Here is an 18,523-nt window from a genome sequence, read left to right as displayed (position 1 = left end):
AGTGATCTCTTCTCTCTGTATTTCCCATTACCTTCTGTTACTTCTTTCCAATGAACGCCTTATTCTTTGGAAGATTGAATTTCAGGTCAGTGGCCCCTGAGGGCTTGTTCTATAATAATAATAATAATAATAATAATAATAATAATAAAATAATAGTAAAACAAAACGAAGAAGGGCAACTCACCGACAACTTCCAGTTTGACGCTGACGGCGGTCACGGGCTTCGTAGAAATGGAACACTCGTAGTAGCCTGAGTCTGTGGGCTGTGGGTGCCTGAGGACGAGGACCCAGTCGCCCGACGAAGGGTCTCTGTGGGCCGAGAACCGCTCGTCGTTTGTGAACGTGAAGGATCCCACCGTAAGGACGTGTAGGTCCTTGTGCCGGATCCACGACACCTGAGAGTAGAAAAGATATTATTATAATAATTATCAGTATTAGTATTATAAAGTACTTAGGTTGAACGAGACAGTTGAGTTACATATTTGGAGTCTCAAGCTATGACATAAGGTCTTAGGGTTCGAGTACTTACAGATTTGGCCCCAAGGTTTCTAGCCTTGCAAGGGATGTGGGCAGGAGCTCCGACGGCTGCCAGGACCGATTTGGGCGTGTCCTTGGCGAAATGCGGCCCTTTCGGAAGAGGGGCGTTATCGTCCTGCCCCCAGATCCCACCGGTATCCCCTGAGTCAACCCTGTTTCGGTTGGGCTTCCCCCGAACTTTGCTGTCGACGACCAACATATCAGCTGGAAAAGAGGAATTAGTATACACTAGAATGACACATTAATTAGCATCATATGGCAAAAAACTCATCTTGTTTCTTGTGAAATTCCACGACATGCTATAATGGGGTGAGTACTGGAAGTACTTCCAAGAAGATTTGTTAATCATTGACGTCATAATTACCCCCGTAAAGGTGAGGTAAATTATCAACAATGTTTGAACAGTCACTTAAATTTGGAAGACCACACAATATAAAAGTATTGGATAAGGGGGATATTGAAAGCATTACAATACTGAATAATGGTCTGAGCATACCAAGTTGAAGGACATATTTATTGTCTTATTCATCTATGTTCTCGTTATTTTAGTTAAGTTTCGTAACGGAAAGTAGATATCAACTTCGAACTTTGTTCGTAAGCTCAACCTTGTCAAATGGAGCTTTCGTCAATAAGCCCGTGCTGCTCTTACGAAGGGTTTTAAAGCATCATTTTATGAAAAATGAGAGCGTAGATAAAGCAGCTCGGTCTTAAAGCACCGTTTATTTCGTTGAGACTAGGTATGCTAGCCAATTTTAATCGAATTTATTTCACAAAACGGTAGCCTAGGCAACCAAGTATTAACAAAATAATTATGTTTTACTGAAGGTTTATAATATATGTTAGAAATGTTTTAGAAATAAAATATGCCCGACATTTTTGTTGTTGTTTTACCAAAGTAATATGCTTATTCTAGCCTAGCTGAACCCAAAGGTTGCCGTAAATAGGTCGCGTACGCTTGGCTAGTATCACAAAAATATTTACTGTAACATTGATGAAGTATTGTGAAACAGGTTTAAAATATAATTATTTAAGCCAGAAAAGAAGTCTTTCATAGTATTGCTCATAGGAATAAATTAGGTGATCGGGTTCCAGTAGTTATTTTATTGTTATCGTAAGGGTATTTTTAATATGATTTAGATGAAAAATTATTTACTATAGTTAATTTTCAGTATATTTTAACATTTTTTATCTTTATTTTATTCAGTATAAAGTTTTTAATGAACACTGAATGATGGTGTGCAGTGAAGAGACAATGCGCCTGTTTTATTTTATAAATCTTTTCAAATTGAATATATTATAACAGTATTGAAATGGAAATGTCCAGCAAATCCATCTGGTAATCCAAAATTTACCTTGATTATCTGAAAATCCTGATAACAAGCGTGGGTTTAGCGAGGTTATATATACAGTGTATATATATATATATATATATATATATATATATATATATATATATATATATATATATATATATATATATATATACAGTATGTGTGTGTGTGATTGTAACATAAATGCTTGTATGGACGTATGTATGTATGTATGCAACTGTACCCCGCAAAATGACTAGAATATTGGTAGATGGCCAAAAAAATGGTCTTTTTGCAAAACAGTGATAACTGTTTGATCAGTTGAAAAAATTAACAAAATAACGCCCTCTTGACAAATTGGTACTAAATGTTTGCCCATTAATTTTTATTCCCATATGTGTGCAAGTGTTTATTCAAGTGATAGTAGTTGGCTGGTGTTGATGTTAGTAAGTTAGTCAGTACTGGCGGTTATTAAAGGGTAGGAATACTTGTATGACCCTCATTTAGTTTCTTTCTATAATATGCTCTGAAAATATGTACAATGGATGACAAAGAAAATATTTTTACACAAAACTGTTAGAGGCTGAATATATCAGAGCACCAAACCTTTCTGTCTACTTTGTTGGCATGAGGTGAATACGAGAAATCAATAATTACTGAATGAGGAGTTAGAAACTAGATTTTCAAGTTCAGCTACTTTGAAATTTACGGTCATATTTCCAGCTTATCAAGGAATTGATGATTACGTTGCCAAGTGCATGTTAGTTCATCGCAAGCCATGGCATTATCAATTGCAGACCTCACAGGAGAAATCCAATAAGAGATGTTGAAGCTAGCCCCATTTGCTGGTGGGAAGGATAGCTTCAGAGACCCTAAGTACGTCTGCAGTTTTTCTTCGCTGTCCCCAGTCAACAGTGTATCATCTGCAAACATCATCTGTTTCATAGCTAGGACTTGGCCCTTGCAACCTTTCTTTGTCTAACCACTCTTTTCTTCCCCTGCGAGTCCTTTTGTCACCTTACTCTCTTATTCAGAAGTTTACCCCTTTCTTTATGTACAGAATAATGATATTGCCACAATAATCGTTTCTGTTGTCTCTTACCTTTACAGTTCTACAACAGAACGATTGTTCCTCTCAGCCATTTGTTCAGAACCTTGTTTGTAATCAGATTGAGCTTTCAAACTCTAGACGCCCACTTACACTGTGACCACCATACTGCACTATATCACTTGCAGTTCCATTAACTCATGGTGTCTTTCCATTTTCCATCCATCCATATATATATATATATATATATATATATATATATATATATATATATATATATATATATATATATATATAGATAGATATATGTGTGTGTATGTATGTATGTAAATATGTTCTCACGTGTATATTATATATATGTGTGTTTATGTGTTTGTGTGTATGTATAATTATGAACTATCAATTCATCGTCAAAGTCAATTATAGAGTAGTGTTATATGTTATGAATATAAAAGTAGACAGAGTTAGAGCAAGAGCTTCGTGTAATTCCCTCCATGGTTGAGAGAAAGAGACAAGTTGTAAAATGGAAAATATATGTAAATCATACCAAACTGTGTGTGTGTGAGAGAGAGAGAGAGAGAGAGAGAGAGAGAGAGAGAGAGAGAGAGAGAGAGAGAGAGAGAGAGAGAAACTGCTATCTTTCAACAGTGAGGAAGCCTAAAGGTGTGAGAGTTACGCAATACAGCAAATTCCTTGAATATTTTTGGAATGGTCCCTGTTCTCTCCAGAAGCACAAGAAAAGTGCAGGGAACGGGAGGTGGAGTAGGAGTAGGAGGAGGGTTGAGGAAAAGGAGGATGAGGAGAGGGGAGGAGGAAATTCCATGGGACGTACTTCTTAGTTATTCCGAACCCAGAGTTATGCAGGAGTAATGTGTGGCATGTTAGGATGATGAAAAGGAGGAGAAATACGTGAAAACAAAGTTAATTTAGAGCCTGAAACTGATATGTCTGATTAAATGAAAGGTGTTTTAGTCAGTTAAGTGTGAGCAGTACTATGACTACTATGCCTCCACCGTAGCAATATAGATGCTTGAGACTAAGTATATTAATACAATTCTGTTTATTTATGATTTCTCTCAAACATGAAATTAAGTAGAAACTGATAGAGATAATATATATATACTGTAATGATATGAGATGGATTTTAGTTTTATTGCTTTTGACAAGAAAATTTGATGGAAACATGCGCTTAATAAAGAAAGAAGTTCAAATATTGGAATAAATTCTTTGAGGTGCCTTTCTGCAATGTGATTACCTAATAACATTGATGTGTAAGGAAAGGAAGCTAGAATATTGATTCCGTATTCAACTGTGTGTCGCTTTTAACTCCGCTAAAGTTAAAAATGAAATTTGCCCTTGCTCTGTGGAAGGGTAACAGATTATATGTAATTATGTCATTTGTTGAAGATATCCAAACTGAAAATATAGTTTTTTTAATGTCGTACCGAGATGTATCAGAATTATAGAATTTCATTGGGTTTTAAAGAAAAATGCTTGCTTTAAATCGTCATGTTAAAAGATATCAAAACAGAAATCTTTATGCTCATTTAAATACTTCTAATGCTAAGGTATATAGCATATCTATTCACACTTTGAAAAACCCATTTTATGTCAAAAATTTAAATGAATGTTGAAAGGTCGTGCGCACACACATATTTATATGTAATTATATACACATATAAATATATATGTGTACAATTTATATATATTCCTGTTCCGTGTTCCTAAAATGAAAGGTTCTATAAACATTTCTTCCACATTTCATCTCTCTCTCAGTTCGAGTCCCAGCGCACTCCATAAAACCTGACGCCTGCTTCCCAGAATGCACCATTGGGGACGAACCATCCTTCGCGAGTTGAATGATAAGGCCCTCTATGGACCTCGGCTTAGTCCTCGTGCTGCCTTCGGAAACTCGATGTAGGAGACGAGTAATGGCGAGGCTGCTCAGTAAAATCCTGGTTTCATGGGCGTCAGGCCCCGTGCTGAAGTGTGTCAAGGTCAAGGGGCCGGTGCTTAATTCAGGTCGTTTTGTTAATTCTTCTGTTGCGCGATCTTCGTTGAAACGCTTTTTCTGGATGGTATAAGCACTTATTAGGGACACTTTTTATCAGTCATTGTTTTGTTTCTCATCGAACGGTTTTTAAAGGGTTTTTGATTTGGTCTTTGAATTTTTTCTAGGTTTTGCGCTCTTTATAAGAACAGCTTTTCGCAGTTTTGTTTACGATTTAATAGATTTGTGTTAGACAAATAAAGTTGATCAAAAATGGCATCGTAAAGAAAGATATTAAAATATTTAAACGAATTCTTTTAGGTGCCTTTGTGCAATGTGAAAACCCGATAACTTTGAAAAGCAAAGAAATGACGTTTTTCCTATTTCCTGTTTAATACTGTACTATTCATTGAAAATTTTCAGGTTTAGCGTTGTTCATAGTAATACCTATACTTTATTTGTTTTTCAAAGAACTACAATTTCATCTTTTTTTATTTTATAGGAAAACCTCCCTTTTAACGGTGTTCATTTATAATATTTTTGATAAAATACTCATCCTTTTACTACATAATAAATGTATTCCATTTTCATTGTGTTAATATGGTCGTTGCAGATTTTTAAGCCTTTGTAATTAAACGCCCCTCCAGGTGAATCCAAACCGTGCCACCCTTTTGGCTTTCATCAAGTGTTTTGGGCTGATTTTTCTGTAAAAATCCCAAGGAGCGCGTCTCTCTAGGCCTATGTAACTATTTAGATACTTAATAATTAGTCTGCAGGTATGAGTCGTAGCCGAGATAGGTAAAGAGCATGGGAGTAGCAACCTTTATATATATATATATATATATATATATATATATATATATATATATATATATATATATATATATATATATATATATATATATATATATATATATATATATATATATATATATATATTATATATATTATATATATATATGTGTGGTTTGGTGTGTATGTATGTGTATATTATGTATGTATGTATGAGTGTGCGTGTGAATGTGTATGTGTGGAGAAAGAGAGAGAAAGAATCTGTTGGTCACATTCCCCGGAAACATGTCTAATAGCCATCACATATCTTCTCGATGTCCCCACATTTTTTAGAGACACTGTCTACTGGAAGACTTGAATCCGAAGGGGAAATGAATGAGGAAACTCTCCCCTCCCTGGTGGGACTTCATCTCACACAGGGTAGAAATACTGAGGTAATGGATACAGAATCCAATTCCTTTTCACTCTTCCATATGTCTCTTTCCCATTTTGATGGATCGAAGCTGGAAAAAGGCGCAGAACTCACCAGAGAAGAGGATTAGAAGGACGGTGTGGAGGAGCTTTGAGCTTAACATACTGGTCCGGCTAAGCTCTGTCTTGGATGGCGATTTATCTTTAGGCTTTTCGCCGCCAACGTCCGCCGCTGCCTGCAAATGAAAAAGGGGAACATTTTTGTTTAATAAATGGTAGTGTCTCTCTTAAAACATTAGTTTTTTGGTTAAAGCACAAATATCCTATAAGAAAAAGTACATTCTTTTTTAAAATACTGTCGTGAAATATTCAGGTGTTTATACGGAAAAATTATATATGTATATATATATATATATATAATATATATATATATATATATATATATATATATATATATATATATATATATATATATGTATGTATGTATATATATATATATATATATATATATATATATATATGTGTATATATATATATATGTATGTTTGTATGTATGTATGTATGTATGTATGTAAATTATGTGTTTGTGTGTGTGTATGTTAACTGTAAAGTAGTGGTTTTGTTTCCATAAAAACGTTATTTTAGTAAAATTGTCAGATTGTAGAGTGAAAATTGTATATGATTTTTGTTAAGGCGAGATACCATGTTCAAATTTCCACAGGTGAATTATTGGACCTGGGAGAGCGCAGCATCAGAAGGGAAGCGATTCCATTTCGGAGTAATTTACAAAACCAGCATCTAATCTCTATTCAGTATCAATGGATGCAAACAGACCTATTTAAAAATAACGGTTACAGTTTTGCTATTATCGTTATCAGCAGTGAGTAAATATTGTGCAGCAGCAACATTATTGACATATTTCTGTTAAAAGATAACTAAACGTTTAAATTCTTGCCATTCCGTGTTTATTAATGTGCTATTTTAATTCACAAGGGCCTTGCATGTAGATGACATGAGCAAACGTTTGAACATTATCAACATTTGAATGTCTATTTCCTTCTTTTTTTTTTACTGAAATCTAACGTCATAAATTACCCCTCATCGACGACGTATAACTGTTATCTAATTCCGAAAAGAGTGGAATGAAATTCAGCAATCTTCTAAGAACTATCCACCCAGTCTGAACCATTCTATGTAGGTAATCTTACTCCTTAACTTGCAAGGGTTCCCTGAATCCCACCACATTTGAAACTGACGTTGCAGGATTGCGGAAGTTAGCAACTACCTCTGCTGCCATTTCTTTGACCTCTTCCATCACTCCTTCTATAAAGACATGCAACATCCTTGGAGGCACAACACACTTGAGTCTCAGCTCCATTTACACCACACCAGACACTCTCCCGCCTATAATCTCTTTAACAGATGCCCCACTTCCATCATAAAAAACTTTTTTTCGCTTCGACCAGCTTACCCTCGGTACCACGGGGCATCACCTCCCTTCTCATTGCCCCTCTATAAATCTGTCATAAGCCTTCTTTAGATTCCTGTAAATCACATGAGCTTTTTCCATTTACTTTCGAACTTCACATAACTGTTTCATAACCATGCATGATCCATACAACCTCCGCCTTGTCCCAGCGCTCACTCCCCTGCATCTGTCAAGCCTTTTGCCTTCTCTATCTGTCTAAAGTGAAATAAAAAAATGTATGTAGTGAAAGAAACGTAGTATAGATCAGGGAGGGCAAACTTGAAAAAGGAGTATAAAGGGAGTAGAAATAAAATCGTTAAACCGATTTCGAGGAGTAATTCGGCGGAGGACAAGAAATGCGGGAAGAAAGTCTCTTTCAAGAGAGAAGTTTAGAGGTAGACTACATACAGAAGAAAAATATTAATGAAAAATCAAAGGGAAGGGGACTGGCGGCAAGGACAGGAATGTAGAAACGATGAGAGAATAACCTTTGTATATAGAAACAAATAGAATAACCTGTAAGGCTCATTACTTAATCATTATGAACCATAAAACGGAAAATACGAAAACGGGAAAAGAGTTTAATGATGAGAGAGAAGTGCAGCAAAAATGGTGCCAGAAAGTAAAATTATAAACGAAAAATAATAAAATATAGACAGAAAAATAGACAGGGTCACAAATGTACAGCACATAGAATATGATAGTAGCTCTAGTAGCACCAGCAGTAGTCGTACAAAGCATACTAATGCCGTCTTCACTTTGAACTGCAAGGCAACACGTAGCAGGAGATATCACAGAATTTATATCCTCTGGGAAAGTGACGGACATTGACAGTGAAAAGGAAAGGAGCTTGAGTTACCAACGTTATACACATGAGTGGGTTTAGTAATAGATGTGGTATTAGTGACAGTGGCGGGGATGGAACTGAGCTTAACACGAGGCAAGAAAAAGAAAGAATGAATGGGAAAATAAACGAACGACGAAGAGTAAGCTTGAAAGCAAACTCACGTGATGAAAATGTTAACGTCAAATTGGTAAGAGGTATTGGAAAGGATTAGTGAAGATGAACTGATGAAATTAATGGCAAGGTGGGAAAGTATTTTTTAGAAATGAAGACGAGTGGAGGAAAGAAAAATAAGATAGCAATAATCCCTGAAGTGTAAGTTTGTAACTTAAACATTTGTTTTCCAGACTCAAGTAAATACAGATATCAAACAAGAAATGAGAAAGAATAGACCGGTACGGTTTTAATGACAAATATGAAAATACGTATGACAAGACAAAAACATTCAAGTAACGAACCCAAGTAATAAATAAACTATGTTTGGATGTCAGTGTCTCAGTAAGCATATCTATCTTACGAATAGCCGAAGGAAAACAAGAAAAAGATGAAGTGAAACAGCTGGGTCCAACCCTGAATGGAAAGCAACATTTATAGAGACAGATTTATCAAGGTGAACTTCATAATGTACTTAAGATAAATATGATGTAATTTGAATAACAAGAGTCTAATAGAGGAGGAAATTTTAATCTCATTTTAATCACACACTGGAAAAGTTGTAGGAAGTATAGGTAGAGAAATGTGACAGAACTGAGTCTTGGAGGCATCGAACTTAAGTATATTGTGGGTTCTCTAGATTAGTTTGTAGCAGAGAATATAGAGGAATTTATGGGATCAGAGGATTATGGACAGAAAGTCAAAAGCTTTGGAATAGCTGACGATGTGTAGAGCCACCTGGGATGAAGAGAGAAGAAAATCCATGGCTAAAAATATCCGAAAGGCCGGAACTAATTTTCAATTGATGAGAAGGAAGGGACATTAGTCTTTCCCCAAATAGAAAAAAAATTTGCTTCAAAATCATATTAAAACAAGTAAAAAATGCGTCGAAGTTTTTTCGGCCCAATCGAGTTTTCTTTTCAGGCGCTACAGCGAAAATAGATCTATCTTTCGGTGGTCTCGGTATAATGCTGTATGAGCCGCGGCTCATGAAACTTTAACAACGACCCGGTAGTGGCCTGTCCTATATCGTTGCCAAAAGCACAATAATGGCTAACTTTAGCCTTAAATAAAATAAAAACTACTGAGGCTAGAGGGCTGTAATTTGGTATGTTTGATGATTGTAGGGTGGATGATCACCATACCAATTTGCAGCCCTGTAGCCCCAGTAGTTTTTAAGAGGGCGGACTGACAGATAAAGCCGGCACAATAGTTTTCTTTTACAGAACCTAAAAGGAGAGCCTGGGACATAAGTAGGAAGAGGAGAGACCCTAGAAAGGACTGACGTTCCCCTTGGTAACTGTATTATGGCAGAAAAGCAAGAGATCGAGATCTAAGAGGCAGAAGGAGCTCGCTATGATGAGCTGTGCCATAGAGTTCCCGGTATGAGACTACTAACACCCTCCTAAAATGGTTCGATGGACAGGAACGTTCAGTAGAAGGAAGGATTGATGGAGGTAAATGTAATAGATATCAGGTAAAGAGTGTGTATTATGGCTCATTGTGCATTATGGTGCTTAGTGTGTGCTCAGAAAAGGATATAGTTTTGAGGTAAATAAAATACGATGAAATTGATTACAGGGTTCTGACTACAAGAAATATGTCTTGGAAAGATATAAGAACTTAGAGGAGAGAAAATGAAGATGAAATCTAAGAGAAGTACGATTAGAAAGTAGAGGAAGAAAGATGCGATACATAAAATAGTCGAGAAGAATGTAGGATAGGAAGGTCCCATAATGAATTAGTTTCATAAGACATAGAAAGCAATACCTTATACACCCAAAGGAGAAACGAATGGATATAGAGACAGATATCAAATAAAGAATGAAGAATAATTAAGTATATAAGGTTAAGCAAAAAAGAATGTTTGAGAAATAGCTTGGAAAAAGAAAGCATGACAGAGACCAGGGAGCGAGGCAAGTGAAACAAATAAAAGTGAAGAAAATGTAAAGGAAAATAGAAGAATTGGTAGAGATAAAAACAACTGCGGAAGGGGATTGAAACAAAATAGTAAGTGCTCAGGAAGAAAAGGAAAAAAGAGGAAGGAAAACGGTGGTTATAAAAATGATGGAGAACGGTCGTGAATGCCAGTGGTAGGAATGAAGGAAAGAAAAGAAAGACTGACATTAAGTGAGAGATGAATATTTCGGAATATGAAATGCAGGAAATAAATCCCTGTTGTATTCTCCATATTTGTTTTTTCTACATAATGCTAACTAGGACTTGAAGCAAGAAGAAGCATTATCTGGTGTATTATTTCGTTGGTAGTCCATTTAGTTCACGGGCAAAAGGTAATAAATATATTTAGAATGATACATACGTTCTTTTGCAACTTGCGTATCCCCTGTAAGATACGTGATCGGCGTAATATGTATTCGGGGCTAAAGTGGCTCTTATTTTTTCCTTTCTTTTCAAAATCTGTTTTCCAGGGCGTTATGTATCTCGTTCAATAAGTTATAATATTGTAGCGTTTCTTTTATGTTTCTTGCCGTTTCTTGGGAAGAAAGGACGATTCGAAGATAAGGCTTCTTCATTGAGAATATTCGTGTTACATTTTTTATATTGCTATTGGTGGGATTTACTCAAGTGATCAACAAAAAATGCGACCTTGCGTGGCATATCCTCTTCCTCCATTGCTACCACATAGCTCCCATAGATTCCTTGGTTTAGACAAATGAAAACAGCGCAGGAGATAAGTGACAGAAATTATTTAGCGTAAGTAATGATACCTTGAAGACGTAGGAACTTTATGGTAATCAAGAAGCTGGTGGAATATTAAAAATTCTTCCCGAGGAGGTGCATTATCTTTCTCTGTCTCTGCTTATGGCGAATTTTTATGTTACGGTGATGGAAGCTCTCATACTTGGAAGATACAGCAATTACCTTTTCACAGAAAGGATGGATACTTAGGCTTAAAATAGAGACGTTCATGTTAACAGCACCCAGAACAACCTACACATTATAAGAGAGAGAGAGAGAGTTGGGGGGGGTGATATCGAAGCAACAGGAAAGACGGAAAGACCAAAGACAAGAAAAAGCCTTACAAAAAACGGGTACTAAAGGTAGGAAAAAATTTATGTAAGTTATAAGTAGAAGAATGAAGGAAGCTATATGCGAATATGACCAGACGGGTGTATAAAAACAGAATAAAGTAGTAGAAGCGAATGAGAGAAACCCGAAAGTATAGAAGCAAAACAAAGAGGGGATGGTGAAATATAGGAAAACAACAACAACAAAAAAACAAGTCAGACGACCAAGGGATTAATGATGCAAGACAAGGGAGAGCGAATGAGTAAAATAAAAATAAAATAGATTAATGGTAGCAGCAGGATTCAAAAACAAAAGTTGATGATCTCTGTTGTGTAAAATAAAAGAAAAACGGTACAAGGAAGGTTGCAAGGAGGAAGAGTATTAGAAATAATCTTAAATCATGAGCAACGTGCAATAACAATAATAACAATTATGGGTATAGCTCAGCCCTAGCTTTGAGAGAACTGGTTTAATTTTAAATGATAGTAAAATCAAGACTAATAAGAAACCATTGAAACATCATCATGTTGTTATTATTATCAGTATTATTTCTATTATCATTTTTATTGAAAATTTAATCCATTATTATTCTGTTGTCCAATTACAAAGTTTCCAGAGAGCTTTGAAAAGCTTGATCAGATATCAGTAATAAATGTTCATATTTATAATGCCCTGTCTGTCACTTTTATTTCATTTATACTAAAAACTATCGTAAGTTTTTGATGTTTATTATTATTATTATTATTATTATTATTATTATTATTATTATTATTATTATTATTATTATATCACTATAAGTCAGATTACCACTGCAACTACCACAAATTATGCAACACAAAACCAGGAATACATTTAAAGGAAAAAGCGTAAAAAGTTAGGTAGGTGTTGTAACACTACAAGTATGGAGCGGATAATGAAACAGTCCATAGATAATTGAATTGGGAAGCACTGATAAAATACAGGGACTGTGAATAAAGAAAAGGAAGGAACTGTCTGTTCGAGAAGAGGGAAGAAATAATGAAACTAATGATGGGGTTTTGAAGGGGGGGGAAACCGGTTAGAGTGGAATCAAATTGAAGACAAGGGAAGTAAAAATGGATAAAGCAGGAACAGTTATAAATACATTACAATAATATTACTGGGAAGGAAGGAAATCAGTAGCGGATAGTGTTGGTAAGAGAAGGAAAGAATGGTAGAACGCGTACAAAGATAGAGTAAGGTGCTTTTAATTGATAAAACCAATTTGTTCACCAAGGAAATATGTTTGTATATGGTGCTGCACTGGCGTCTCTAAGACTTATCAGCGCACTGAATATTTTTTAAGCTTCAATTAATGGCCTTTTGTATTCTTTTGTCAATTTGCCTTCTTGGGGAAATGAGGACATGCCATATCCCAAGAGAATTATAAATGGATCATTTTCGTTAAATTTCTGTTTTTATTTCAATTAAGAAAACTATTATATCTAGTTGTAAACATCGTCAAAATATGTCGTCCATCTCAGCAAACTCGCTACCATCAGTGGCCATTTGCATACACATAAGATTAATGGGAAAGAAATTAGCATTCGATCAAATGTCTTTAAGACAAACATCAGTAAGGTGCAACGGAGGGAAGGAAATGGGAGAATTAGGGTAGAGAATGATAGGAAAATATGAAAAAGTGAGTATGAAGTGGGAAGTGAAGAACGTGTAAGATTGAAGATCAAGATAAAATGTGGGAGAAAGGGCGGCAACAGGTGAGAGAGAGAGAGAGAGAGAAACGCCCTCCCTCCCCCATTTTTAAATACGATAATTTGGTTTATATTTTGATAGATCACTAGTTTCTCTCTCTCTCTCTCTCTCTCTCTCTCTCTCTCTCTCTCTCTCTCTCTCTCTCTCTCTCTCTCTCTCTCAGCTTTGTCCAATAACAGTGATTAACACTCAATTCACTTAAAGTCGACAGAATCATTCTAGATGTTTTACAACGCCCCCATACCATTCCGTTTTGTATCTGGTTAAGGGATCGAACACGGGTACATCAGTTACGAGCCGTGTGCCCTACCACATGACAGATCTAAAAATGAATGAATGTAATGAACAGGGATGTAAGTGAGATGACTTTATAGAGGAAAATTAATCGTAACATTATGAAGAAAGATTATATTGATAGGTCCCTCACACAGAGTTAGTCAATTTATTATTATTATTATTATTATTTATTATTATTATTATTATTATTATTATTATTATTATTATTATTATTATTATTATTATTATTATTATATTGGATAGTTTAACGTGTCACATTTCGCGATTCCCATAGTACTCTCGTGAAGGATTCCTACTTCAGTGAAAACTGAAGTAAGATAATTGTAAAGAAGTTGGACAGTTGGGTAGAAATAGTTGGAAGGGAACGAATGAAATAAAAGCTATAAAGCATTGCATATGGGTGCCAGTCAGCTCTACACAAATCCCATCTACAACAAGTCTGGAGATAAGGCACTGTATATTCGGCGCTCTGTACAGGGCTTGAGGGTCTAACATCATTCAGTAAAGGGTAGGAAAAGAGACCAAGTACTTTCTCTAAGACTTGAGGCTAAATTTGACAAAATATACATGTTCGTATATATTTTATATGTCGAGATATCCAATCAGACTCATTGCAATAGGGCATTGTACTTTTGCATTTTAATTTAGTTGTATTAGTAATATCTAAACTGTTATAACATATTTACTTTTGATTTTGTGAATGAATTATACGTCAATAGCTCAGTTAAATACAGGAATACCCGTAGATTGATTGCCCTGAGTGACTCATCTAAAAAGATTTCTATAGTAAGTTTGTATATCTAAAAACCAAATGTTTCAGTGTATTTATGTGGCTGTTTGGGAATAGGCCAGCAACCCCATCCCAAAAATCGGTGTTTAAAACGTAAAGATCACACATTTGGTGTTACCTCCATTTCATGCCATCCTTAAGATTGGATTCAGAAGGGTTGACCTTATAGCGAGCGAATGTATCCTGCATAAACTGAGGCGTAAAATCAAATTAATGCCCGGAAAGCCCACTGAGTGTAAGTTTGCTTACCAAAAATTACAGTTTTTGTTTTAAAAATTCATAAAAAAGAAGTCTCTGTTACTGTAAAATTTTATTGATTTAACGTGATGTCTTAAACTTTCATGCATTTGGAAAATTTATGAACATAGTGAATGTTAAGCTTTAATTTACTCCTGATTACCCATAATTGATTAATCATGCAGTCGCCTCGATTAGTAGTAGTAGTAGTGGCAGTAATAATGATAGGAAGAAGGAAAAGAAGAAAAAAATCATGTATGTCAATAGAAATTAGACTTATGGTGATAACTTTTTTGATTGCTTGGGTTTGCCTAACGAGCAGATATATCAAGTTGCAGTAATGACATATTTTTCTGAACATGGGGTTCATATTTGATTTGTAGCTTGATGAATGTGGCTTGTGTTTTTTTTCCAGAGGGTCTGAGGGATATAGGAAGTTTATGTTTAAATTTATGTTTCTGTTTACTGAAGAAGTGGTTACGTGCCTGCTAATTAGTCAGCTGTCGAGAGTTGTAGTCAAGTTGGAGAAGAATGTAGTGTTTGCAACTGTATTCTAAACTAATTGCTGAGAGTAATATATATACAGTATATATATATATATATATATATAATTGTTTGTTTGTGTGTGCACATAAGCACCGTGAAAGTAACAAAGAAACGTAAAATAGTGAATAAACCACTATTATTTCGACAAATATACATCGACCGAGACGAGAACAGTTGTATAATAGTTGAAGTATATGGACTTTTTAATAATATATATATATATATATATATATATATATATATATATATATATATATATATATATATATATATATATATATATATATATATATATATATATATATATATATTGAGCTATCCTCTAAAACGCAGTACTGAAATAAGAAATATATATTTATATTTATGGATATATGCATATTATATATATATATATATATATATATATATGTGTGTGTGTGTATATATACATGTTTATATGTGTGTATATATATATATATATATATATATATATATATATATATATATATATATATATATATATATATATATATATATATATATATATATACTAATAATAATTATGGTGAATTGTAACTGCCAGATATAGTCGAAATTCATCCAAAAGTATTTGTGCAATATCTCCCCACTTAGTCCATAATGGAAATCTCTCCTTGCACAAAACACAAAATATTTTCGTTGCCGATTAAAGTATTTTGAGCTGTGAATTACATAAAGCTTTTGTTATTCCTTTGGGTTGGAAAACGCAAAAGGTATTTGGTTTTAATTCACCAGATGTTGAATAAGTGGGAACGTTTAAAAAAAATATTTTTGTGGGAAATATGAAGAGATAGGAATTCATAATCCGTGATAAAGAATTTTTATTTCGAGTTTCGTTTCATATTTGCGTTATGGAAATGTTTATGAAATAATTTGTTAACAAACAATAAAGTTTTAATATAACAATGAGAAGATGGCAGTTTATTATATTTGTTTTAAGAAATCCATTTTACCTGTCAAATTTATGAATTAAATAAAGTAAATAAAAACGAGGAAAACTGTTTAAATAAGATTTAATCTATGTAATGTTGCATTCTTAATATTCCAGACTGTGAACCAAGTGAAAGAAGGCTCTCATAGAACCAGTACGGAATGCGTTTATTGAATTTATACTCGAAGTCTTAGTAACCCGATCATAGAGTAAAAGTAGAATTATGACTTAATCATAAAAAATATAGCTTGCTTGAGAAATAATCCACTATGAAAGGGTGAATCTTCTAGATCCTTTGCTCGTAATATGTTGATATAGTCTTTGTTTTCAGTTAATTTTAAACAACTCTATTTAACATATCGAAGAAAGGTTACCAAGCGGATATTTTATATATATATATATATATATATATATATATATATATATATATATGTGTATATATATATATATATATATATATTATATATATATGTGTGTATTATATATCATATATATACATATATACAATATGTATATTTATATACATATACATAAACACATACATCACATATATATATATATATATATATATATATATATATATATATATATATATATATATATTACCAAAAGTCATAAGCTCGAATCCTGGACAAGGCAGATGTATTTTTCATAGGCAGTTCCCTTTTGGTGTAAAAAATGGAAAGGGATGGTGAATTTGATATTAACGGTCTCTGTAACCTTGAGTTCGAATGTATAAAATTAGATTTAAAAATTACATTCTTCCCTTCACTGTACATGTGCACATACACACACGTATATATATATATATATATATATATATATATATATATATATATATATATATATATATATAAATTATATATATATACAGGGTGTAACACGAGTTTATGTAAATATTTTGGGAAATGAAAGAAGTCATTCTGAGCAGGAAATGTTTCATAAACATATGCATTTAAAGGCTTCCTTTGTCAATGAGATGAATTTTTAAAATAACCGTTAACCGTTCACCACTGACACCTGACAGGCGAGCCTGGTTGTTTACGAGAGGTCGGAGTAGCCTGGGATGTGGGGAAGGGAATAAGGCAAGTTATTGAACAGTGTAACATTACAGTCCCTTCAACTAGTTAGTGACCTGTGAACAGACTTCATATAAACAAATTTTAATGATCAGCTTACAACGGTACCGCATGGTTTTCGTATCAAGAAAATATATTGTAAATAATGGTTGGCTACATTTTTGATCGTTGAATCCTGTCCTTCCGCCTCGTCACGGAATGGTTGAATCAGGAGTCAGGACTAGGTCTACTCCCGAGCTGAATGAGTGATTGGGACAGTAGTCATGATGACAAAGGAAAGTAGGGAGGAAGAATACTGTAATTTTAATAACATGGGCTTTTTTACCTCTTTCGATTACTCTGTGAATAGACTACTTTAGACAGGAAGAAAGGAAAGGAATTTTCAATTTTTTTTTTTTTTTTTTTTTTTTTTTTTTTTTTTCATTCGATGGAGACGAAGACATTTTCACTGATGGTTTTCCTCTTTGATCGGTGTCTGATGAAGACTTTGTATGGGGATGAAGAGATTTTCAGTAAAATATTTTAAACATTTGATAGGTGTCTAATAAACAGGCCTATCTTTGATGGAAGGGATAATCAGTTAGACTTGCTTTTCTTTTATTTTTATTCAAGTGTCCAGTGAATACCATTGATGGGGAGGGAGAGGATTTCAGTGAAGCATTGGTTATCCTCCCCCTTTGTTCAGTGTTAAAGAATACTTTTGAATTGGATGTATTTTACTCACATCGGCCTAATCGCTGATTTCTTTTTTTTATAACTGTGGATTTTCATTTGCCCACCAATGTTCATTGTAGACATTTTGTAGCTCCCTAGGGGTAAATGTAGCTTCATCAATTAATAAAATCCAACTCAGTAGCTGAGAATTATCTTGCAACCACCTACAGAACTCTAGCCGCCTGTCAGAATCCCCTTCCTGAAGATATTGAACTTAGTTGTGATTATACGGACGAAGCCCTTCACTTCTCAATACTCTCCTCTATGCTTTCGTGTTCGACACTCCGAATCAAGATGAAATTCTTCTCGCACTTATGTCGGGGCTCTGATACAAAGGGTCAAGGATCTCTCTTATCTTCCCGTGTTCCCTTATCCGTTCTGCTGTTGCGGTTATTCCCGGGAAAGTTCCTTTCTCACGAGGTTGTTGAAAAATTTTCTTCTGTACCGTTGCACAGCAGCATCCACGTTCTCATTACAAAAACCGTAATTAAACGTCATGTCCGCGTATTCCGCATTACTGAAACGGTAAGACATTGTCTCCACTTTCTTCCATACACTCTATACACACACACACACACACACACACACACACATATA

The 18,523-nt window shown here is 34.4% G+C and overlaps 1 protein-coding gene across 1 annotated transcript in view; it reads right to left on the bottom strand.

Annotated features, from left to right (window-relative positions):
- LOC136854592 (zwei Ig domain protein zig-8-like) overlaps window positions 1–18,523 on the bottom strand; it is a 32,322-nt gene that overhangs the window by 9,170 nt on the left and 4,629 nt on the right. The window contains exons 2-4 of the mRNA XM_067131036.1: window positions 6,204–6,324; window positions 530–741; window positions 185–395 (exon numbers count right to left, since the gene is read on the bottom strand). Coding sequence (XP_066987137.1) covers window positions 185–395; window positions 530–741; window positions 6,204–6,252 — 472 coding nt within the window. The 5' untranslated portion in view covers window positions 6,253–6,324. The remainder of the gene's footprint in view (window positions 1–184; window positions 396–529; window positions 742–6,203; window positions 6,325–18,523) is intronic.

Source organism: Macrobrachium rosenbergii, chromosome 29, assembly GCF_040412425.1.
Source record: "Macrobrachium rosenbergii isolate ZJJX-2024 chromosome 29, ASM4041242v1, whole genome shotgun sequence".
NCBI lineage: Eukaryota > Metazoa > Arthropoda > Malacostraca > Decapoda > Palaemonidae > Macrobrachium > Macrobrachium rosenbergii.
Note: the sequence above shows the minus strand (reverse complement) of the source record. Positions and strands in the feature narration are given on the sequence as shown.